This window comes from Aplidium turbinatum, chromosome 5 (genome assembly GCF_918807975.1).
Source record: "Aplidium turbinatum chromosome 5, kaAplTurb1.1, whole genome shotgun sequence".
Taxonomy (NCBI): domain Eukaryota; kingdom Metazoa; phylum Chordata; class Ascidiacea; order Aplousobranchia; family Polyclinidae; genus Aplidium; species Aplidium turbinatum.
In genome coordinates, this window is record NC_137476.1 from 14464893 (window position 1) to 14491807 (window position 26915).

Here is a 26915-nt window from a genome sequence, read left to right on the forward strand (position 1 = left end):
ATGCTTTGGTTTTCAGCCGTTGAAGATCCAGACAAGATTGGATTTTGTTATTTCAATGGAAAAATAAAGGAACAAACGCACAAAGCTTTGTTTAAATTTGTTCCACGTCATCAAGATGAAATCCAACTTGAGGTGATAAATTTTTCATCATCCTAATCTTGCTTTACTTGATTTTGTAAAATTATCAGGAGCAAGCCTCAAATATACTTGAAAGCCGATAACTTGCGCCATTGGTCTTATAAACTAGGAGTTCCAAAAGTTTTTTAGCCACGGGCCACATTTTGCTACTCGTGAGTCTTGGCGGGCAGCATTACATTTTTTATTCATTTTATCCTTAAAATTCGGTCTTAGCTTCAAGACTGTATATTGTTGAGAAGGCAGTTACGAAACGCTTTCAATTATACAATCAACCCCGCTTAATTGGCCCACGTCAATCGGATTACCCGCTTAATTGGACCATTTTTTGCTGGTCCCGAATTTAAATTGATATTTGTGCAATTTTCCTCACTTAATCGGACCATTGCTTTGCTCAAACGGACAACCCTCTCACTAAAAACAGGCTTTGTAGTTAACGTTTTTTTCCGCATGTGTTTGACGAGATTACATTTCTTGAAAAAATAATCATTTTCCCACACGTGTTTGAAATTTTCTACACTCACTTGCTAATTTTTGTTTCTTGGATGCTGCCATTTCTGGTGACTCACGCTAAAAGTTTTTCTTTCTTAATTACATCTAGTGTTGAAGCTGAGAAGTGCAACAAAGTTGAGCTCAAACTTCTTATGCGGGCTATATTCCATTACATTTTTAAAATTTGCCGCGGGGCAATAAAAACTGGACTGCGGGCGCAGTTGACCTGCTGGCCATAGTTTGGACACCTCTGTTATAAACCTATTGTTATTTTTTAAATGTGGCTTGGGTTACCTGTCCCGTCGCGGCAACTAAGTGTTTCTGTTATGTCACAATAATTCCATTAGGTTTTGTTTTGGTTTAACACGTGTAAATACGGTTGGAGCATTTGCAGTAACATGTTGGAAGTACTGCTGGTTGCAATCAGCAAAAGAAATGTCTGATTCTGCTGAAGCTGCATTCATGCGCTCACTGCAACCTGTAAGTCGTTGTTGACTTTTGATTTAATCAGTAGACGAGTCAATATAAGATTGAACCCCAAAAAAATTGATACAAAAGGTTTTTCAACGGATTCTGTTACCTATGGGCCTACTAAATAACATACTAAATGTCTACCAAAATCGGACCTCCAGAAAGGGGTCATTTTCAAGATGGCCGCCGGGATGTCATATTGCCTATATCTCAATTGTTATTCAAGCTAGAAAGGTGGTTTAGGTGTCTATCCCTAAGTTTTTGGGGTCAATGAATCGAATTAAATAGGTTAAATTACGATAGGCTAATTATTTACTGAGATACATATGATTTGTATATAATATACGACCTGGGGGAGCCCGGGGACATTTCGGACGCAGTGATAGGCCAACATCAGACAGAGCAGAGCACGATATTAGCAAATTCACTTGAGGTTTGAGATAAACCGCAAACAAAATCATCTTGACTTCCATTACGTAACACGAGCTTGAGAAAAGTGGTTTTCCAACATTTCAGTTTCTATACTTTTGGCAGCTTGTTAAGCCGAATAGTGGTAAAATTTTCAGAGACAACTCCTCACTTTTCATCTGAATAAATTCCATATGTATTGGTGCAAAACGGTTTCCAGTACACTTTAAAATAAAACATTTTTTCGAAAACAGAACACTCGAAAATACGTCCGTAGTATCCCCAATCTCCCCTAATAAGATGGAATTATCATAACAGCATATTACATGCGGCATAACAGGTACTATCAATACAGGCATCTAAGAAAAACTGCAATCAACAGGAGGCTCATACTTGGCCTCCTACAGTAGATGAATACAGGGGATCAATCTGTTCTAAATAATGGCGTACCATTAAAGTCTGGACACAGACACATGCAGAAAATCATCGGAATTACAACAGTAGGCTACAAAGGTAAATCATAAACCAGGGTGATCAGCCCGTTTGTTGTCTTATTGCCTACGGCTGTCTCTATTCATCATCTTCCGACTCGTCTAGAAGAAACTTGTTATGTGGATTGTCACATTCTTGCAGTTGGCATGGGTCACATGCAGCGGTACATGGTAGTCCGTATCCTCTACAGGAGCAGCGGAGTGTCTTACAGGCAGTGGAGCAGTTGCAATGAATGACCTTCAAGAGACTGTCTGGAGCAGCATCTTCATTTTTGACATAAGTGGGATGAGCCGATTCTTTTGCAGGTTCCACCCCCAATTCATGACATCCATACTCTCTGCTTTTCCCATCCAGACCATTATCTGGTAGTAAACTCGACGACAGTGAAATTGGGTAGCAGATTCAGTTGGTGGCAGACGCTCGGGCGTTACAAATGATGAAGCAGAGACAACTTTCTTGCTGAAGGTGTTGTATCGCATTGTCGCAAGGGAATCTGTGGTCTGGTTTGGGGCAGTGAATGCTTTAGCACAAGACCGAAGAACAGGATCTCCATGCACAAGTTTCCGAAAAGCAGTCTTCTTGCCAACACCGAATATCCGAGACGTAGTGTCACAGCCAGTCATAGCATGGATAAATATCAACTCAGAACGCATGTCATGTCCAAAGATTTTTTTCAAACGGTTGATGTTGTATACTTTGGTACTGCCATCAGCTTTGGACTTGTCTAACCTGAAATAAAGACCCTTACTATCTTCTTGTGCATAGTAAACAATTAACACAAGGAGATCGGTATCTTCTCCAATCAGCGTTGTTGTCTGGAGAAAAGATGTCTCCACTGCGGCCTTCACAATTTCTACATCAGCATCCTCAGATGCATTTACCACGGTGCAATTTTGTTCCCGAAGTTTATCACTTATCATCCAAATCAAATTTTGTTTATTGGCATCTTGTGAAAGGAACTCCTCCTTCTTGCCTGTGAACATAATCTCAGCTGTAAAGTTGACAACGAGATGAAGATTACGTCCTCTTCTTTGATGCATGTTGTCTTTAATGGTCGGCCCTTCTTCATAGCCGTCAAACACAATGGTCGTACCGGATCCATATTGCCGGATGGTGAAATCAGCATATGACCGTGCTATTTCACCATAGCTTTGTCCACGCTGCCATGGTATGCGGTGAAGGAGTGAACCGTCATCAAGCATGTTGCTCCAGGAGGGTCAAAATAAAACTATGCAGCAAATATCGCGTCGATGTCGCGAAAAAATGTTGCTTTTTTTCGTAACTAACTTTCTTAACACTATTAGCGTTTTAGCACTTAAAATATCCTAAAAATAGCAAAATGAAAGCCTATAAATTATGGTCCAAAAACCCCAGACTCAAAAATAAAACCACAGAAGTGCATTAAAAAAACAAGCTCTGGCAGCCCTGAGTGACTTTGCCTGAATAAATCTTTTTGACTTTAACAACGATAACTTCGCTTGCATTGTGATGCGACTATGCACGCATTCATGTGATTATGATGTCACAAACACAAGAGCAATAACAACTTGAATACCACCATCTACCCAATACGCAAAATTATTTAGAAATATGCCGTATATTTCCTTGAAAATGACCCCTTTCTGGAGGTCCGATTTTGGTAGACTTTTAGTATGTTATTTAGTATGCCCATTGGTAACAGAATCTGTTGAAAAACCTTTTGTATCAATTTTTTGGGGTTAGGTGCCTTTTTTCCGTATATTGACTCGTCTACAGTTAGACATTCGCTCCTGTACTGTCGTGTGTGCATGATTTGGTTCTTTTTTTTTCTTAGCTTTGCAACACAAGCATGAAACGTGGTGCTGTGAGCAGGATTTAAACCTGCTCAGGAATATTTCATTGGATTTCAAATCTGAGATTATGTATTAACTTATTAACGTAATAGCATAGTGCAGATCTAAACAAAGCTCATATCGAGATTTTTATAGCATTATTTTAACAGATCAATGATCCTCTACACGTGAGCAATCAAGCAGACGACTTTTGGTATGAAGGCATCAACATGAGAAACGGCAAGAATGGAGTCTTCCCAGCGTATTATGCGCAATCTTTGATGGATGACGTGGACAGGCTGTCCGGTACTTTTGACAGGGCCCCTTTTATGTATTTAGGTTTATTTAAACTTACAAAAAACGGTTATTGAAGTCTTTGTTCCAAGGGTCAAGGATATTTGATGTATTTTTTTCAGAGTATGGCACAAAAGATGAAGTAAGCGAGCAATTCAGCATTTACTATCTCGGTTCAGTTGAAGTTTCGTCCCATAAAGGAAACGATATCTTATGCCAGGCAATGCACCAGGTATGTTTTAAGAATTTGGCAATAGTCTGTTAAATGCCAGTTAATTACAGTAGTTGCGTCACTCAATACCTAATCACTCAATAATTTATTATATTTTATCAAATGGAATTAGTCTATTTGAATAAGGACCTTCTGATGATCTTGCTTTTAGAGTGAAACAAGCTGTAGAAGTTTTATTTATTTTTATTATTATTTATTTTGCATCAGACCAATCAGTCCATATTAATTGCCATGCATGCAAAAAGACAAAGAAAAAAAACAATACAAGAATAATCACAATAACCCGGACACTACTCCTGCCAACCCGAGTATACTCGGGCATTGTGACGTCATTTTTGACGTCATTTGATAATTAGATAAATCTGGTCTTTTTGTTTGCCAAACTGCATGAGTCTGACTGTTTTAGAAAGAAGAAGACTTGTATTGTCTAAAAGTTGAAAGAAATTACTAGGTTTGTATTTAAATTTCATCTGCAATATTCAATTATTTACAAAGAATTGTCATTTTTTGTAAAAAACGACGTGGGCGCCACCTATTCACTAGTCACCTGGTTAGTCACATATTCACTAAGTTAACAGATAATGCTGTTGCGGAGAATTGTTAAGGAGTGAGCTGCGAATGGCACATTTGAAATACCACGATTTGACAAGAGCGTCAGAATTGCAGAGAGCATTTATGTAACAATTTTTAGAAGATTGACATGTACATAAAAAGTTGTAAATAGATTTGCGAAGTACTGCATCAAAGGTCAAAATATTTTGTTCAGATTGAATAGTGCGGGCACTAGCGTAACGAGGTAATCCATGCAACATACGAAAGGCATCGTTGTATGCAACACCCAAATGATTGATAGACGTACGAGAGAAATTACACCAAAGTTGACATGCATAAAAAGAAACACAATGCGCCTGAAAGCAGGTTTTTGATAGAAATTGAGCACTTCGAGAAGTTGACCCTTAACTTGTTTCCAACACAATAAAGATGTCTTGTTTGCCTGTTAGTGTTTATGTCATTGTCATCTTTTAAAGAAGAGTTGATATGAACACCAAGATATTTACTATTATCTTTAAAAGCAACGAGTTGATTTGAAATCATGAGTTTAGGTGGAGATGGTAATTTAAAATTGCGAGGAGAGAAAAGCATTCCAGCAGACTTTGTAGCATTAAACACCTTTTTTTTTTAAATTGCAAAATTTTTACACACATTTATAAGATCTTACAGGTCATCCGCAAAAAGAATGTGATTTAAAAATTTATGACCAAACTGTGCAGTGTGCATCCAGCATTGACTTTATTCAACCGAATTGATAAATCATCAACATATATTGAAAACAGATGTGAACTCAGAACACCACCTTGCCTCACCCCTTTTGAAACATGGAACGATTCAGATAATAAGCTTCCCCATTTTACTTTCATCGTTTGGTCTGAATACCAAGAGCGAAGTAAGAGAATAAAATACGGTAGCACATTTCGATCACTTAATTTATTAAACAGCTTCATCATCATCATTTTCAGCCTGTGAGAGCCCACATCAGAGCGTAAGCCTTCCCCTTTTCATGCCAATTTACATGATTATGTGCTAGTTGGTACCAATTGGTTGTAAGCTAGGCCTATTGCATTGTTTGTCAATGTCGTCCCTCCATCTCACTTTTGGTTTTTCTTTCTTTTTTTTGGTTTCTCGTGGTGTCCATGTTGTTAATTTTTTAGTCCATCTGTTGTCCTGATATATTGCTATATGACCTGCCCAGGACCATTTTAGTTTCTTGATTGTGCTTAATATATCTCGCAATTTCGTTTGATTTCTGATCCATTCGGCAGTCTTTTTATCTCGCCATGTTAAACCCATCATGATTCGTTCATGTGCTCTCTGCATAGTTCTTAGTTTAAGTGTTAATTTCTTTGTAAGGTTCCAAGTTTCTGCACCACATGTAGCGGTTGTAGCGGCGGTTTAAACAGCTTATTAAACAGTTGTTTAAACAGCTTATTATGGTCAATTCTATCAAAGGCCTATCAAAGGCATTCTGCATCTAAGAAAGCAACAAAAACAGGAGCGTTGTGATTTACATATGAAGAAATAACTTGTTTCAAGAGAAAGGTGCCCATTATCAGTGCCATGCTTAGACTTGAAACCAAATTAGTTTTCACTAGTCACAAGAAAAGCGAAATAAAATTCAGAATTATTTGTTCAAAAAGCTGGGAAAAAGTCGTGGATAAAGCTATAGGTATGTAACTATGTAATTGCCTACATCACTATTCACTAATATTGGCATTAGCATTTTTACCACAGGGACAACTAGTGTCTTGAGGCAGCTTTTAGGAATGTAGTTATGAAGAAGACACAAGTTAAATGGGATACTGAGATAAATTTTAATGCTCCAATCACAATACCGAAGATGTTCAGCATATACTCCATCTGCACCAGCAGCACTATGTAAAGGCAATTTATTCAACATTATACCTGTTACAATTTTGGTAGAGAGGTGACTTTCTTTAACCGTAGACAGATAAAACCAAGCAACCACACGGCATATATTCGATTGTCAAACATGTTCAAACAACAAACCATCCTTGAAGTCTTTTAGAATTGTGCGTAAATGTTCCACCGAATTTGATACGAAAATCCACGTGGTTTTGCTCATAAAATCCTGCTATGCTCGCCTCAATACGCAGTTGTTTGCCGCAGGTGCTTCCTATCTTCTAAACGTTTTTTCATAATTTGTTGTGTGATGCGGTTTTTAGCCTCGCCTAATTAACCACCATGTGATGTGCCTTTCTTCTTTGCTTTGCAGTTTCATTCTTGTGCATTTCGTTTTTTAATTCATTGTGTAGATCAGTTATTTTCAATGTCGATGTTATTGTAAAATTAGTTATTTTCGTTACTTGAGAAGGGCTAACTTAAGTATGGCCGAAAACGTTCGTAGATTATTACCTATTACACTAACATCACAATGAAACAAGGAAAACTCATTTTGAGAAAAGAGGTGGGTAGCCTATCTGTATCTTATTCTTTTTTATTTGAACCATAGGCATACAAAGCCGAGTAACGTGATCAAGTTTAACATCTTCAAGTTTATTACTTATAGAAACACAAAACTACGCAAAAAAAATTAAGTATCGAACGTTTTCGACATCACAAGATGTCCTCTTCAGGAATAATATACATACAACTTAACTACATCTGAATAAAATACAATGGTTAAACTAAATCTATAAACAGGAAAAGACAAAAAACTGCACAGTACTTCTGACTAGCTCAAACTCAACGATAGGCTCCACGAGAATCAAAGGTAACTGCATCAAAAGGTGTTAAACAGATCACATGATATGGTAGATAGGCAAGGTGCGAAAAAACTAATTTTAAAATACAGAGAGCAAGAAAGACAAGCCGCAAGCATACAATTGTCTGTTCAAAAGTGGATCGTGACGTGACGTCCATGGACAAGGCTTCCAAGATCTTAGTTTGATACTCAGACCTGCCTCTGGACATGATCTCAAATTGCTTGATAGAAACGTTGTTTTGGCATTCTGTACATGAAAAAATGTGATCTTTAATTGCGCTTTTCTGTACAGAATTCAAATTCAGGTGTTCCCCAGCTCTAGTCGATAAATGTTTTGTTGACATACCGATGTATGTCAGGCTTGCATCACGCAAACAACTGAATTTATAAACGACATTAGAACATAGAGCAAAGGGCGTAGGCGACTTCAGCTGGAAATATCTGCCTACTTTGAACGTTCTATATACAGGGTAAATGTCACAATCAAATTTCTTTTTGACAATTTTAGCTAGATTTTTTGAAAATCTTACCGAATCTTTTCCCAAGAATGGTACATCAAAAAAGTTGCTAAAATCGTCTTCTTCGGGTTTATCTTTCGGTTTCGTATCCAAAAAAGCTTTCAATATTTTATCAAAAAAGTATGACGGGTATCCATTTAAATGTAGCATATTTTTCAACTTGTTAGTTTCATTGTGGAACAATAAGTCCGTCGAGCAAACCAAACGGGCACGAGAAAAAAAACATAAGATTAATCCAGATTTCCGTCTATTTGGGCAAAAAGCGTTGTAATTTAAAAATAGGCCAGTGTTGGTGGGTTTTCTCCAGATTTGTGTGCCAACGAGTCATGATTTATTGTTACTTCAACATCTAAAAAGGCAATAGTGTCATCAGATTTTTCAACTGTAAATTAGATGTTTTGATGCTGAGCATTTAAAAGGTTTAAAAATTGGAAACAAGACTGATCGTTGTCAAAAACTGCAAAGATATCGTCAACATAACGTACATACATTTTAGGGTAAAAATCACGGAATACTTCAAACATTTTCGTTTCTAAGTGCGCTAAAATAAAGTTGGACCAAGTGGAGAACCCACGGTGACGCCATCGATCTGCTTAAACAAGCGATCATTAAACATAAACATACATTCATTGGCCAGATTTAACAATTTTGTGAAATCCTTTTTCTCAATGAGTGGTCGATGCGGCTGGTTGTCATTAAAAATGTGATCAGAAATAATATTGATGGTTTCCCGAAGCGGCACGTTAGTAAATAGCGATGTCACATCGAAACTCACCATAACACTATTCGGAGGACATTTAAATTCCTTCAGCTTTTCCATAAACTGTTTCGTCGAATTTAGCATGTAAGTGTTGGGAATATACGGTTTTATGATATTGTCCAGAAATTTTGCCAGTTGATATTCCGGAGTGCCAATCATGGAAACGACCGGTCTCGCGGGATTGCCTGGCTCATGTACTTTGATCAAACCATAAGTTACAATTCTTTTTTATTTGAAGTATCACATTCAAGGTTAAGTAAAGATTTGTAATAATCTTTCCACCTTTTTACGATTTTGTCAGGTCCAATAAGATCACTAACTTGAACAGGCCAAGAAATATGTTTACTTTTAATTGCTTTAACTTTTTCCAAAAGCTCTTCTTTGTGCAGTCATTTTAAAGGTTAGTAGCAGCCAGTGAGTCTGCCTTATGTCTCTCCCAGCTACTTTTTCAGGAGCGAAATGCAGATCCATTTTCTCAAAAGGATATAAAAATAATGAATTAGGTTAAGCAGTGTTCTGTCTCTGGTCACATGGGGCAATAATTTATTATTCCAAAGTACGATCTGTACCACTTTTTGTATTTTGTTGATAGATCTCCATGACTAGATTTGATCAGTGATACCATAGCGGAAGATAAACTCCTATATGCAATGCATTCTTCAGGAATGTCTTGAATGACCTTAGCCTACGCTTCATGAGCGTTGCCAGTATTTTATTTTATTAGAAATCGTTAGAGCTTTTGGCTTTCATTTCGAGCAAAGGTGGAGCTATTACTTGATAAACCTGTGTTTGCTCTCGGTGACATTGGTATTGTTTTCTAAACTGGTGAGAAAGTCTGCTGAAGTGCCTTTACATATCAGTGCAGTGAAAATACACACTATATTATCATAGGATTAAGGTTAGATGTTGGATGTAGTGGGGCATTCCCCAAGCAGTTGGCTGGACCTGCTAGTTAGCCCGTTAATGATGCTCCATGCCTTACAGGTTGTCTTTTATTTTTTGCCCTGCATAAAGTTTCTGGACTGTAAAGGACTAAAACATGTTTATAAGTTATTTAATAGCATCTACATGACTAGTCACATATAACTAGAAATGAATAAATCCATTCTTGTCAGACTGCCGAAGAAGCCAAAAGCCACACAGTGTACAGAATTTAGAACCCTTAGTACGATAAGTCATATACTGAGATTTTTGCCCAGAGTTATTTTCAGAAGAAATACAAATCTTTAAAAATAAAATTAACGAAACCTGAAGTGGTTTTATGCCTGAAAAGGGAATACGAGAAGAAGTTTTTCATATGAGAACTATATGTGAACGCTACAACCAAATAAACAAAGATGTTTATACATTCTTTATAGAGTATAAAAGGCTTTTGATTGAGTTAATAATAAGTTGATACTATGTTTGGCCGGAAATATATGTTAGGTTTCAAAGGAGAACATTGTGACTAATAGCTAATCTATATTCGACACATAAAGCGTATATTTCGATGAAAGGTGGTTTGTCTGGTGGAGTTGATATGAAGCGTGTTCGTCATTGTTGTATCTCCATGTCTTTTCAACTTTGATATTGAAATGGTCTTAAGATTGTTTAGGATGGAGGATATCAACATCGGAGGAATGAATGTATCCAACCTGCGGTGTGCAGACGATACTGTCTTGTTAGTGGAATCAGCTGAATCTGAATCAGCTCCTTAAACAATAATAAAAAATATACAAAATTGGAAAGGAATATCACATGAAAATTAACACAAAAAAGACAAAAACAATGATTACTACAAGAAATAAAAATTCAGCAAGTTTAAATATTAATATTGGCACAAATCTGGTAGAACAAGTTAAAAGCTTAGCTCACTTATCTGGGACACACAATAACTGAAAATGGTAGATGTAATACAGAAACATTGAAAAGAATGGAAATAACAAGACACAACTTGTAAGAACGAAAAGGACATGAAAAGCACCCAAAATTAAAATCAACACTCGAAAACGAATTATGAAATGTTATATCGGAACTACTAGTGTGGGCACATTTGTCATGAAAAAAGGTTTCGTGTATTTTTTTGTTAAAAGTAAAAACTTTCTGTTTTTGGTAAAAAGTCTCTCTCTGTTTTTAGTAAAAACTTTCTTGATTTTGTCAGATGATACTATAAAGATGAAAAAAAATTAAGGTGGCATTTTTTCTGTGCACTCTAATTACCTGAAATCCCCTATCAAAATGGCCAAAATGAAATTTTGGCCCCATTCATTTTCAGTAAAAAATATACAAAATTACTTGATGACGCAAATAGGCTACTTTATAACAAAGTTACTTGTGACGCACATACAGCAAACTTATTGAATCATTTTAATGAGCTGTTTTTTTATAATTTGTGACGTCATAAATGAATGACAGTAGGCTACCAGAGAGAGTTTGGAATCACTCATAAACAAGGATGCCAGCGCTTGGTTTTTCCACCTAGATCTGGGTTTTTTTGATCACATCTGGGTTTTAAGTTTTTTTTTCAAATATAGGTAAATCTAGGTTTTTCGGTTTGTAACTTTTCTTCGACTCAAAAGTTGCTGTTACAGCTCAACATAAAATTCCAAAACTAGCACAAACATGATGACTTTCTCGAGAACAGGTCATCAACAGCATATTAGAGCAGTGGGAAGCACTGGTTTTGTATTTTCAGTCTCAATATAAGACTGACAAGGTTGATGGTGCAAAACAGATTTATGATGCACTTCCACTTGTTAATCGTGGAACAAATCGTGGAACGTGCTCGTTTTTTGCAATATGTTCTTAAAAAGGTAAATAGTGTCAACCTGGAATTTCATTGTGAGCATTTTCGTCTGCACAAGTTGTATTTTATGGTTTCTACAGAATATAGAAATATTTTGGATCTCTTAATCGGAGAAGCACTTAATCATCAAGCACAAAAAATTAGGAGAAATAGATCCAAGCAATGCTGAAAATCATAGGAACATGTCAGCTGTGCACCTTGGTGGACGAACAATGGCCCTGTTGGAACAGGAACCTTCATTTTTTCTGTAGGCTATAGACTCTAGAGGAATATGCCATAATAACTACCAACATAAGTACCGTATGTATCCTTATTTGTATAGCCTACCGTAACCGTAATTATATATACACGTGTTACCACTATTTGCAGCTTTCTGACGCTTCTGCGTAATGATACAAGGTGGTGTTAAAAGCACATGCAGGTACTTTTAACCGCTTTACTACATCCTTTCTGAACCTGGGATTTTTTTGCCTCGTCTGGGTTTTTTTTGAACACACGATCTTGGTTTATTGGAAATTTATCGCTGGCATCCCTGCTCATAAACAGTGGTGCCACAGCTAGTGATTTTTCACTAGATCTAGTGATTTCAAGACTGACCTAGTGACATAGTTACTTTTTGCTGTTTTCGGTGCAATCTAGTGATTTTTAGTCAAGTTAAGGTGAACACTGAACAGGTCATTATTTTATATTTTAATGATAGAATTGAAAATACTGCTATAATAGTAGACAGGTGGTAAGTGGAGCAGTCTGATGGAAAGGGACATTGAGTCTGAAAACGATATTTCGTTACAACTTACACGAAGACCATTACAAAAGCCACCCTAACCATTACAAAGCTAAAGAAGATAATTGTTGTTGGTGGGAGCTGTGAAGCTTTGCTATTACAAGAACCTCTCAAAAACAATGAAGAGCAATTTCGTTTAGACATTCTTTTATATTTGGTGGAACTGTGTAAGCAAACTAAACAAAGATTTGATTTGTCAGATTCTTGTATGTTAGCAAAGCTAAAAGCGTTGGATCCAAAAGTTGTTACATCAGCCACAGGAGGTGTGAGATTGATTGAATCTTTATCCTTGGACTGGGAAAGCTTCTTGTAGAGCTTAATCCTGGCAGTTTCGCATACTTGTAGAGGCTTTGAATCACTGACGCAGGGCCGGTCACCAAGATTGACAGAGTGAAGTTTCCAATTGTTGAAGTGTTGTTGCCGGGGAACTATTCCATCCATTGGATGCCGCTGAATGGAGAGCAGTCCTTAGAATGTGTTGCTCAAACGCACACCCCTAGAGTCGAAGCAGCACGGCTTGATCTTGAAGCTTCTTCGTTCCAGTAGTGAAGCGATAACCAATTGAGCTATCAGGGCGGACGGACTAACCAATTGAGCTATCGGAGATCAATTATACCACCTGCCTGCAGCTTCCCATCCTTGGTCTCTGCATTTTGTATCTAATTTTTTTTTTTTCGTTCATGTATTTATCATTTTCTGTCGTAGACCTACCCACAAAAAATGTGCTGTGTATTGCTGTAATGTTGATTATGACCCTATTTTCATTCGTTCTCAAACGATTTTAAGCAAGACCGTTACTTCCTCGCAACCATTTTAAATCTAGTGATTTTCTTTTCAATCTAGTAATATATTTTGGTGATTTTAGTTATTTTTGCAAAGTAAGCTGTGGCAGCATTGCTCATAAAGTACTTCTTTGCCCATAATCATTTATATTATGCTCGCCTTTTACCACTTTACATTTCTACAATGCAGCAAGCAGAAAAGAAGCACCCAGAGTCCAGAGATCTGGGCAGAATTCATGAAAGGGAATTTCTGCGTAACCAAAGGTGTTGCTGGATTCACATCAATAGGTGCAGACCCCGGGATTGAACATGAAAATCGTGAACTCAAGGTTATTGGAGGGCTGGAGGCATAGTTGGAATTACACAGAATCAAAAGTCACTGGACATATACTTTCTCATCGCACCCGAACTCTCAAATTTGCAGCATGACTTTGAGAAAAAGTACTACTCTGGTAGCAAGGCAAAGAGAACGCAGCACCATGAGCTTACAGGAGGAAAATTCTCCCGAATAACGCAAAATGCTATCAAACTCAGCGTAGTATTTCACGAGCATGGAAACCCATTTGAATCCTCTGACGAAGATGAAATTTACTATTTGCTGACCAAAGCAGTTATGAATGAAACTGCTACCAACGGCTTCCTTCGGCGTGATGAGATTGGGCAACAGATTTTCGAAAGTTTCGTCACTGAACGTCTTGTAGAAGGAAATCTTTCCGTATGGGACAAAATGACCAGGAAGAAACTGTTTACATTCAAAAGTGCCAATGCAATTGCAAAATCAGCATGAGAGACAAAGTAATCGAAATTAAAGAAGAGCGAAGACTGTTGCAGCGGTTCATTGTAATCAAGAAGTCGACCGGAGCTGGACCTCAAGGAATGCATCGGAACATATGAGTTTGGTGTGGTGCCTCGATCACTGTTTGCTTCAGATGGATCCCACCTGCTGGCATATGATAAGGCATCAATAGTCCGTCATCTTGAAGCTGGAGTGGATACCGGTAGTAACAGACAACGGGTACAAGTTGACAGGAATGAGGTAACTGTTACTCACCTGCCCGATAACCATTCATTCAAGTACCCTTAAAGATGACAGACACAGCAGTTGAATATACCACTGTGGACCCACCAGATGAACTGACAACTCACCGAGTGATCATCATTGATGGGATGGCTATGGTAAACGCAGTTACCAAAACGGAACAAATGAAAACGTGCCAAGACTTTGCCGAAGCCTTTCTTCAGATAATTTGTAACATGGGTAGCCTGCACAGGACACACTGCACAGTATGACGAGATCAGGTTGGTGTTTGACCGGTACATCGAAACATCACTCTAGCAACAGATGCGGACAAAGAGGATCAAGGGAAAGTCAACATATTACCACGTGAAAGACAACACTTTAATCCAGAATATTTCACTGAAGGACTTTCTCTCAGATATCCGCACCAAAGGAGAACTGACCGAGTATTTAGCTGAAAAGGTTGTACATCACAGCAAGAGCTCCAACAACAGACTGAAAAAACTATTGGTGACATCGGAAACACAAACCAAGGGCAATGTTAATATTTCAGACTCGCTCCTGACTCACAGCCAAGAAGAGGCAGACACTTTGATTGTTCTGCACGCTCTAACTGTTCCCAATGAAACAGAACTGATTGTATAAGTTCCCCAGACACAGACATCACTTGTTGTTGCTCATCTACATGTATCCACACTTACCCGGGTCTACAACTTTCCTTACGGGAAAGGGCAGATTAAAGAGGTACATTTGTGTGCGAAACATAGGCTATACAACAACTTGGGACCAAAGCGTGCTTCTGCACTTCTAGGTTTTCATGCTCTGACTGGTTCCGATAAGACTGGGAGATTTGCTGGCAGAACCAAAGACTTACTCTTCAATGCATTTATGTCTTGTGATGATGAGATCTTGGATGCACTAGCAATGCTCGTAAATGACACTGATCTTCCTGCTGATGTATGCTCGCAGTTGGAACGCTTTGTTTGTATTTTGTATCGATCCAAACTCTACACGAAAGTGAATGACCTCCGTTGATTCCTCTTCTTCAATCGTGCAGCCGAAGGAGAACACCTCCCACCAACTTCTGGTTTACTAGATTTGCACATTCGCCGGGCTCATTGTGTATGCATGATTTGGAGAAAGGTTAGCAAAGCCCATCCCTGTCTTTCATCACCAACTGCATTTGGTTGGACCTTTGATGCAGGTTCAAATCACTTCACGCCAGATCGTTGTTTAAATCCACTAGCTCCTAAAGCAGTATTGCAACTCATAAAGTGCGGGTGTAAACGTGAATGCGAAGGAAGGTGCAGCTGCCAAAAGAAAACTGAACCAAACACAATTGACACAAATAAAATGTTTACTAAATTCATTGCTTAATTTAGTTCTAATATCAAGTGATGATAGTACGTTTGAAAATATGTAGACTATAACATAGAACTTGAAACAGTTTTGTCTCATTCTCTGCAAATGTTGAGACAAAGCAAAAGATTTTTACAATGCCTCCAGCAAAACAACAAGCAAACGCAAGTCGGACGCCAATTACGATTTCATTGAAGCGTGGACGACGTCTACGCGTAAAAGATTAAGTCGAACACAAAGAAATTGGCCCGTCACACTCAATTATAAAGTAATTAAGAAGCGATTTTTCAAGTCAAATAAAAAAAATATGACCAACCATCAAACTATTGGATTTTTCAAGTTGTGCTGTTAAACAAATTGCAAAAGAGTTTCGATGCTGTGTTGTCAGATAAATTATCTGCATTATGTGAAAATTTAATTGATCTATCTTGTGCAGTTCTGGAGTTACACGAGCTCAAAGTGCTAGTGTCGAACCGACCCCCCGTCCGCAGGTCAACTGGCCAAAAAACATCACAGGAAGTAGGGTTAAGGAAACGTTTGACAACGCGATTCCACAACTGGCGACTGGAAAAAAAAACAGATCTACATCCTGTTCCACCTTAAAGAGATCTGCTTCCTCCTCGAGAATGTCTTTCATAATAATGTCTTCACATTCAAGAAGTTCTATAGCCCAGTCAACGGTTTGTCAATTGGAAACGCCGGATGCCTGGGGTCCTTGCCATACTCTTCATGGACACCCTCGAAAACCAGACGCTTCGGAACCAGACAAACTTTACCCTCCACAGACGATCGTTGATAACATTTTCTTGCTGGCAGTCAACAGTTGAAAAGCCGTACCCATCCAAAACGCCTTTAACCCAACAGTAGTTATAGGACCTGGGAGGCCGGGTAAAGAAAGAAATGTAGGTAGCTTTTTCATTTTTTTGATTTTTAGAGCTGTTGCTTCAAAAATGCCGCAAATAGTTTCTTCTGCAAAACTTAAAACCAGACTTCGAGAGTTAACAAGCCCCAAAAAATTTAATAGCCTATGTCTAAAACCAGAGCACATTTCAATTTATGATAACGGCCACCGAGGCCCGTTTTGTTATTTAGAATGAACTTTAGAATTTGATCTACTTGTTACACAACGTACCTTATACAATGTACATCTCCAAACAATCAGTCCTTTTTGTTAATTTACTTTATTGAATTTAAAAAATGGCAGATAGAAATGTATTTCAAATGCTTTAAGTTGAACATCAGGGATATTGACAACAGCGAAACGTCGTCAGGAGATGAATATGTGCCCTCTGATAGTTCTCATTGAGAGGCAGATGTAGCCTACTAGCCTAGAGGAAGATTTAAGTAAAAGAATAAAGAAGCAGCAGGTGGTTCAGATGAAGAAAGATCAGCACAAGTTGTTGGTGATACACACTGCACGAGATGTAACTACTGTACAGTATATCGCAGTCTACAGTGTAGCCTACACCACCTGAAAAAAGGAAGGATGCAGCAACACACTATCATTCATTCACGTGCAAAGTCAACTAACATTAACATACCAGGAGTATAAACAGACATAACTCAGCAACAACACTACATTTAACATTATAAAAACAAAAAACAAAAAGCGAAAAGCGAACGTTTTCGGCTAGTTATATAGCCCTTTTCAAGCCTATAAGAAAATACATTATTAAAAGAAATGCTAAAGAATCATATAGTATCACAGCAAAAATATGGTCAAAGCTAAACATTTGAGAAACTGCCTCGCTCACACAAAATGATAACTGAAAATTACACAGCACAACGGGTCAAGTATTTCAGAGGTAAAATTAATTGATTGTTCAGACAAGGACTCAGGCAGATTACGCAAGAAAGACAGAAGCACAAGAGATAGTGGCACAAAACAAAGTAAATGCGAGAAACACAAGACGTGATAATTCAATCAAAAAAACTGCTAAAAGGTAAGAAGCTCCACAAGCAAATAATTGCCTGTTGAGCCCTGGGTTTAAAGTATGACCACACGACATGACCATCTGACCATAGTATGACCATACGTTGGTATGACCACACGACATTTGGTGACGAGAGTGGGAGAGCATTTGAATTTAGCTAATTTTAATAAAAACAGTGCAATTAAAGACCATATTAGAAACTGCCAATCGTGCTCTAACAATAAACCGTCTTTGCAGTCTTTCAAAATTGTTCGTAAGTGTTTGTCCGAATTCGACACCAAGATTCACGAGGCATTGATCATCAAATCTTTAAACCCAGGGCTCAACAGGCAATTATTTGCTTGCGGAGCTTCTTACCTTTTAGCAGTTTTTTTGATTGAATTATCACGTCTTGTGTTTCTCGCATTTACTTTGTTTTGTGCCACTATCTCTTGTGCTTCTGTCTTTCTTGCGTAATCTGCCTGAGTCCTTGTCTGAACAATCAATTAATTTTACCTCTGAAATACTTGACCCGTTGTGCTGTGTAATTTTCAGTTATCATTTTGTGTGAGCGAGGCAGTTTCTCAAATGTTTAGCTTTGACCATATTTTTGCTGTGATACTATATGATTCTTTAGCATTTCTTTTAATAATGTATTTTCTTATAGGCTTGAAAAGGGCTATATGACTAGCCGAAAACGTTCGCTTTTCGCTTTTTGTTTTTTGTTTTTATAATGTTAAATGTAGTGTTGTTGCTGAGTTATGTCTGTTTATGGTTTAAAAGAGTTACCTCTCTACCCAAATTGTAATACCAGGAGTAGGCTAATAACTGATATTCTGCAAGCTTTGCAATTGCGGCTACGCAGCCTATTTGATAAAAGTTCTAGACATCATTGTAACGCACACAAACAAAGAAGCTGAGCTGGTCTTTGCTGAAAAACGGATATCTTGTAGCCTATAAAAGAGGAGGGTGACAGATAGAACAAAATTAATGACTTACATTGGGCTTGTTATCAATGCTGGTTACTTGAAATAGAACTACTTGGTACGTAGATCTTCAAAATTCAGATCTAAAATGCCGTAGTATCGGCTCATCCCCTTGACACGTTTCATGTGTTTTGACGACAAAGATACAAGAACACCACGATGCGCAAATGACAAACTTGCATCTCTCACTATCAGAGATGATGTTTTTTTTCATAACTTAGAGAATGTTGAAAGAGTTGCTTTTTCTTTATTTGGATTTTTTTTATCCCGGATGGAAAACAGGCAAATGAAACAAGGCAAAACTGTTTCTGACATCTTTTAGAACAACTGATAGATGCAGAGATCACAAATCGATCAAATGGGATATTCACTACAGAACGCTGGTGCAGGTACAGTATGCCAAGAGCTGAGGTTGCGACAGTGCTCAAACGGAAGCGGTGTTATTTGTGTCTGCAAACCAAAGACAGGAAGAGTATTAACAAACAAGCCAGAAATGTCAAGGAAACATTTGTGAAGTCCACTCGGTAGAAAACCAAAATATGTCGCATGTGTGAAACGTTAGGTGTTGACACTGATCAGCCATTCCAGGCCGTAACCAGATATTTTAAGGAGGATCTCAATCCCAGTCCGCAATCGCTCCCTCTCCTCAAAAAAGTAAACGTTTTAATACTATTACTACGTTTTAATGACATTTTATTACATGTTGAAGGATGTTTCATAATTGTTTGGTTGCATTCAGAATCAGATGCTAAATTTTAAAATAAACTCTTTGTTTCTAATATTAATATGTTTGACCCCTGAACAGCTGCCGCTTTCGCCCCCTAACATTTATTTCTAGCTACTTCTCTGCTTTCAACCATTGGTTACCGGTACTGCTTATACTGAGCATACTAGCACCGTTCAATTATTTTGCTATGTTATTACTGTATTTACAGTAGGCCTACCGGTAGCTGTTCCATGTACTTTTTTATATTAGGCTATCACGGTTCTTTGATTTTGACAGGATAGGGAGAATATGTATATTTAGGCGATAATTATAGGCAAGTTTAGTCTAAGATCATGTTCTAAAACAACACTAATCTTGAAATAACGAACTGAAATACAATTAACTTACTTTTTTCTTTGTATGTTAGTAGCCTATCGGGCTTTTTAGGCCCCTAATCGCTGTTTGTGTCATAGGACATTAATTACAGTTTAAGGGTTAACGAAGCACACCCGGCAATTAATTTCAACATATGAACCGCAAACAGCAGACAACGCCATCTCACTACTCGACTTCACCATAAAGATCGACAAAGTCAGCACAGTTCACGAAGAGTTCTACCAAAATAAAGCGAATGCTAAACTACTTCCCCATTTCCACTCGGCCCTGCACACAAGTACCAAGAAGACCATACTCCAAAACAAAGTACAGATATGAAAGGATAGATGTTCTTTACCCAACAGAGCAACACCACACTTGACGGACTTAGAGAAGACGACCGAGGACAACGGATGCATCCAAGGATTTCCTCAGGTAACCCTTCCCCTGACGATGACAACGCCAGCAAAATAGACAGAATCCCCAAGCACCACAGAACCCAGTATACTTCGAATTTCCCTTTTATGAGCGACGATGCAGGCTGTAAAATGAAGAGATTCATCTAACACTTTAACATGCCAATCGGCCTCTTCCAGCGCTCACGGAATCTCCAGAACACCTTCCAAAAACGACAGAGACCAGCAAAAAAAAATCTAATAACCAAACAAGGTCCAACGATCAATAACGAGAGGGAAGAATTGCGACGCTTAATCTACCAAATCAATTGACAAATCACAGTAATCACGCTTGACAGCATAGGTTACAAACTCAACACACGCATTTAGCCTATAACAGCTACTTCAAGCCAAAAAAAGATGCTCTTACCAAACAACAATAGTCTGACTCCAACACCACTCGTTGCACATGACAAAGAAATTGTGTTCCGAAAGCTCGTAACAAACCGCTATCACCATTCACCACATCAAATCCGCAGCATTAGGCTCTAACAGATCGTTCTATCTACACTTTTGAAATAAGTAATGATCATGCTGGTAAAAGCGAGACTTAATCTGTTATAATATGATGTTCCAGTGGTCACAAGTAGAGCAAATAAACCTGTTTAACACAAAATGCCAGAGAAAGATTTTTATGGAGTAAATAAAACGCTTTTAGTAATATTAATGGGTCTAAAATTTCACTTTTTTCTGATTGGTTGTTTTAATCTATTTGTATTCATCCAACGTATGTGTGCTTCGCTGTGACAGAAAGCTTCTGAAAATTATTTATCACTTTACTTATCTTTCCTTCAGGTTGCCCATGCACGTAGAGCCACATTGCATAGGTTGCCACCAGCCTATGTTTGTTTAAGTATTAGCTCTAGCGGAATTAGAATGATGGACCAATCCATGCTGAAACAAGTCTCTGGTGCACGTGAAAAATCTAGCAAGTGTTTTAGTTCAAACGTTCAGGTAAAAAGAATAGACGGTGTTTATAAATAATAATTCACCACATGTGGCGTTTTTTAATACAGCGATAGTATTTTCTGTTGCAAAGTTCGACTAGTCTATCAAGATAGACAATTTTAACTTTCTTGGTAATTTGGTAATGTAGTTTGAACAATTTTGTCAAATATTTGAAGGAGTCAGCAAAGCATGAAATTATACATTTTTGCCGCCGCGATTGTTTCTATCAGTGATGTCAAAGATAGAAAAAACTTGTCCGTTGCCCGCACTACACTGCAAATTTCTACCCGACATGGAATGGAATATAAGATGGAACGGAAGGCAGATTTTTGGATGCAAGATAGAAAACGTCAAACATCACGACATACAGTAACGACATACAGTAAAAAAAGGTAAAGGTGATTCTCATAGTTGATCCATGCACCGGGGATGATAAGATAAGGTTCTCATTGTACTAAACCTTCGGCACTAACGATACTAGGGTGGCCAGTTCCTTTCTCTCGGCCGCCTTTTTCAAAATGGCCGCCGAAATTATATTTTGTTACATTACTACTTAAATACAGGAAGCACAAGTAAACGGCTAACCAGTCCCCTAACACTTTTTCAGAGATTTCTATACTTGTATAGTTTTCGAAGTATATGCATATGCAATTACGCATATCCTTTTGACTGAGAATTTATTTGATATTATTTTGATGGAGGTGGTATATTGATGTGGTATTTCTTCTGTCTCCTCAGGATAAACACAACATGAGTGAAAGTCGAAGTCGAAGACTCGAAGTCCATGAGTCGAAGACTCCGAAGAGTCGAAGACTCTACAGGTTTCAAGTTGTCCGTCCCCAACACAAATAAAATTATAGACTGGAATCAGTGTATTCTGTGCCAAGATTCAAAGCGTGAGACAGTTGTTCTGTGAAAATTGAAGGAAAAATGATAACCAACTTTCGATATGCTGAGGACATAGTATTGGTTGGTGGAAGTGTAACGGAACTGCAAGAACTTTTGAATAGAGTCAAGTCAAGAAGTGAAGAATGTGGTGTGCAATTACATCCCACAAAAACAAAAGTGATGGCCATAAGCAAAAAAGATGAAATTTGTCTAAGCTTATACATTGGTGATAATGTTGTTGAAAATGTAAGTAATTTATGCTATCTGGACAGTGTCATAACAGACACTTACGATGATAGCACGGAAATTAGAAGGCGAATTGCTATGGCAAAAACAGCTATGACGTCACTTGCAACGGTGTGGAAACAGAGATCGATTAGTAAAAACACAAAATTAAGATTGCTGCGAACTCTCGTTTTCCCAATTGATACATATGGATGTGATATTTGGACATGCAAAAAACGTGACATTAAAAAGTTAAAAAGTTTTGAAATGTGGTGTCATAGAAGACTATTACGCATCAGTGGCCGAGTGGTTAGCGCGTTGGGCTCACAGTCGAGAGCCTGCGTGTTCGACTCCAGCCACCCGCACCTGCTGTTGTTTCTCTGGGCAAGAAACTTTACGATAATTGCCTCTACCCAGTGATCGATTTCGAGTAATGGGTAGTTCCAAATTTAAGTCATAAGCAGAGTAGACAACGGGAAACAGACATTGTCGTCGGCTGCAGCGTGGGTCAGGTGTACGTCGGAAGGCGTACACCGATGCATAGCGCTCAAGTCCGCTTTCCCGCAATGCAGGATAAAGATAAACAAACAAACAAACAAAGCTGGATGGAAATAAAAACACATAAATTTGTTTCCCAACAAATAGACGATAAATGGAGTCTGATTAACAACATTAACCTCAGAAAATTGAGATATTTCGGACACATAGCAAGAAGCAACTCGTTGGAAAATTCAATGTTGACTGGAATGGTGCAAGGCAAACGAACAAAAGGACGACAAAAAATGAAATATATATCAAGCAAATTACAGGAATAAAAAGCATGTCGGAAGCACCAATAAAAACAAAAGACAGAACCAAATGAAGGCAGTTTATATGGGAGATTGGGAGATCACAGCTGATCAAACATGATCAATTTGTTGAAGAAGAAGAATTTGATTCAAGTAATTTCATATTTTGTGGCTGCACAAGTCAACATCTTATCGTTGCAGTTGTAATTTGTATGAATGCACAAAATCAAGCTTGAGACAAATGAATTATCTTGGCTTGCATAGTTTCATAAAACAATTAATCAGATTCAAATAATTTCATGTTTTGAGGCTGCTCAAATTAACATGTCACAGTAGCTGAATAACATAATTCAGTTAGTTTTGGGAAGCTGGATTGTCATTTTGAGCAGTTTCATGTGAAGACTAATTTGATTTAAATAATCTCATGTTTTGGCTGCATAACTCAACATGTTAGGCTATAGTTGCCTGAATATATAAAATTAATTTTGATTCTGGAAAAAACTCTAGTATGTTGATTTAGACCAGAGGTGACGAACCTGCGGCCCGCGGGCCGCATGCGGCCGTCAAAGAATTTTGTGCGGCCCCAAAACAATTTGACAATCTCAAATGGTCATATGTTTTCGGCAGCACGTACCTATGCGAACAGTTCTTTTCTAAAATGCACTTTACAAAAAGACGTTACAGGTCGAGGCTGACAGATGAAAATCATAGTATGCAGTTGAGAGTTGCCACATCGTCTGTTCGACCTAATACTGAACGCTTATTCAAGCAAAAAACTTTCCAAAAATCCCACTAAGCAAAAGATGCAATGCTTCAATGTTATTTTTTAATATTTTATGCTTCAATTAATGCTGCATTAGATAGCTTCAGCTGTAGATGATTCGCATGGGCTTTTGTTTGTTGTTTGAAAAAGAAATTTCATTAACTGATTTGTTGCTTCGGAGTATAATGGTAGAAACATTTAGTCAACTTGAGCAAAAAAGATAGAGCCAAAAAAAGAAGAAATCATACTCATATGAAAGCAAACGCTTCGAAAATTAAATTGTCTTCATTATCAGTGCAAGTACTGTTGCTCTATCCTTTTTGCTCAAGTTGATTTTTTTTGATTTTTTACTGTCGTATGTTTCGATTCTGCGTAAGGCTTACGCAGAATCGAAACATACAGCAGTAAAAAATAAAAATAAGATAATTTCAACTGTGTGGGTTTTATTACTTTCATCTGCCGTTTGTTACTTTTCATGAATAATATCTTGAGTCGCTTCTAAAAGATTTCATAGTAGGTTACAATTAAAAAGTTGTGTGGCCCGATAACTCATGTGTAATTGACAAAGTGGCCCGAGACTGAAAAAAGGTTCGTCACCCCTGAATTTTAGACAGTTTCATGAAAAGATTAATCAGATTAAAATAATTTCGTATATTGTGGTTACCCGAAACAACATTTTCTAGTTGCATGAATAAACACAATAATAAAATTTGTTAGTTTTGTGCAACTGGATTATGCCAATTTGGGCAGTTTCATATAAAGACTAATTTGATTTAAATATTTTCATATTTTGTGACTGCCCAAATTAACATGCTACAGTTGTATAAATAAACAAAAACAGTTAATTTTGGGAAAAGAACTGAATTATGTTGATACAGTATGAGTAGTGTTATCATCATCATCAGCCAGTCGTGCCACTGCTGAAAATGGGATCTACATATGTTTTCACACCATTCCTCCTTTAGCAGTTAAAGCTTATTCGAATAAAAAATCTTAGCTGATGTATTTGTTTGAATAAGTTTTAGTCTTGTCATTTTGCTTCAGTACTTAAAAAACATGACGTCATTGTTTAGCTATTCTTATCCACAGGTGATGATAATCTTTTCTTCAATGTCATTTCACCATTCTTTCGGTCTTCCAGTTTCATATGGGCAGTTTTATAAAAAGATTAATTATATTCGGCGGCTACCCGAAGCAACCTAGCTGTTACCTTTGTATGAATGAACAAATTACTTTGTCACTATCCAATTGTCACAATCAATAAGCAAAGCTTCACGTCAGGCTACATTATGTGCCTTGACCAAGCGTACTGTTTTAATTGTATAATTCTTACAAAGTGTTATTATCGGTTACTGTCCTATAGTGACCTCTGATTGCGAAATCTTTATTATGCAACGGATTTCTAGAAGATTCTGCACATGTGCATTGTGCAAGACTAGAAGCTTCTCCAACTAGATGGAACAATTTGTCAGGTGGTAGGTTGTTATCAAAAAAGGCAAATGACATTTATCGGCCATGTCTACCGCCAACGCGGAATTGAACATTTGGTAATGATGGAGCGACTTCCTGGTCAGAGACAGCGGGGGCGTCCTCGTTTCGAAATCTTCAAAAATCTTTCAACATGGACAAACCAAGATTCTGTAAACTTAGTAAGAACCATGAACAATCGATCGTTGTGGAGACTCACGGTAGCCGACGCTTTATTCAGGCATGGCCAATGAGGATGATGATGATGATGAAAGATGTTTAAGGGTAGGAAGACTTGTTCAAAACAATGAGTTCTTATTACGTAACATTGTCCTATATTTTTGAAGTTACTGGTCAAAACAAACCTGCTATAAATAGTGGCGTAAATTGCGTAATTGATATAGTAATAAAGGTAGAGATTATATTGAGACGATTGTTGATTTAGAGTTCAATTGAAGTTGAAGTTGTTGAATACGAGTAGATGAGAGTTGTTGCTATTATAAGTTGTAATCGAGATTAAAGTTGTACGATAAGCTGTGAGTGAAGTACGTTAAAGTCGATTATAAGAGTTACAGGTGTTGGAATCTATTGCTATTCACGATGCTTTGATTAATTATTTGTTGGAAGTGTTGAGCCATTCGTTAAAGTCTTTAAAGAATTTTCATTTATCATCTCATTCCTGTAGTAGAACTATTCGTTCATTTATTTGACTGCTTTTCTACTGCCATGTCGCTACCCATAATTAGGCTAATTTTCTTTATCAATATTAGTTACATACAATAATAACTTACTTTGTAATGTGGCAGAATTTATTATCTTATCTCGTTGCAATCTCAACTTACTTGGATGAAGGTGAATGATTTTATTCGTTGCAATTTTAATTTCTTGCGTGTTTTTTTTTTGCCATCAAGCTACTGATACATGCAATGCAGCTTATGCAATTTTTTGTGGCTGCCACCCACTAGTACTAGTGTTTTTTTGTGAAAATCACGCAGGACTAGCTTCAACCATATCATCCGATGATGATGACTTTAACTTGTGCTTTTATTACACCAATTGTCCGCGATGTATTTTCTCAAGTAGCCTATTTTCGTTATTTTTTATCTTCTCCAACGTAGACTACTAGGCTAGTAGGCTACTACAGTTTCTACAAGATGGAAAAAACGTCTTCCATTTCATTCCATCTCATACCCTGCAACCTAGAATAGTTTCGTTACCCACCAGTGGGTCCCGATCCACTAGTTGGAAAGCACTGCTCTAGTCTAATCAAATGCGCTTTCATTGGACTATTAATTTTTTTTTCCAAAATTTAGAAGTTAAAAAAGTCTTGCGAGCCTTGAGCCGAAGTTGTAGTCGAATTGTTAAATTCACGGAGTGTGTGTCGTGCATTTTCCCCAAAAATTGACAGCACTGGTCTTGGTACTTTGATTTTTTAATAAAATATACTTACTGTAACTAATTTGTCAAGTTTAGCTTGATCTTCACTTGAATAAAATGCTGAAGTCGTTTAAATGGTAGCCTACTGTGTTTACAGGTGAAAGCACACACCAACTACTTTCGATTGCGCAACGTCTCTTTTTGTGGTCACCATTCAAAGAACGAGAAGTACTTTGCTTTCATTACACGTCATCCTGAATCGCCGTCACGATTCGCATGCCTCGTTTTTGTTTCCAAGACATCAACACGACCTCTAGCAGAAACTGTTAAAAAAGCTTTTGCTTCGTTTTACAGAAAATATATGAACAGTGCACATCCCATTGAAGACATTTATATCGAATGA

General features: G+C 37.6%; 1 protein-coding gene across 1 annotated transcript; it reads left to right on the plus strand.

Moving 5' to 3' along the window:
- LOC145770975 (C-Jun-amino-terminal kinase-interacting protein 1-like) lies at positions 1-26915 on the plus strand. The gene is made up of 5 exons (XM_082582716.1): positions 1-132; positions 3980-4115; positions 4226-4335; positions 20852-21010; positions 26670-26915. The coding sequence occupies exons 1-5, from the start codon at positions 1-3 to the stop codon at positions 26913-26915; spliced, it is 783 nt and encodes a 260-aa protein (XP_082438842.1).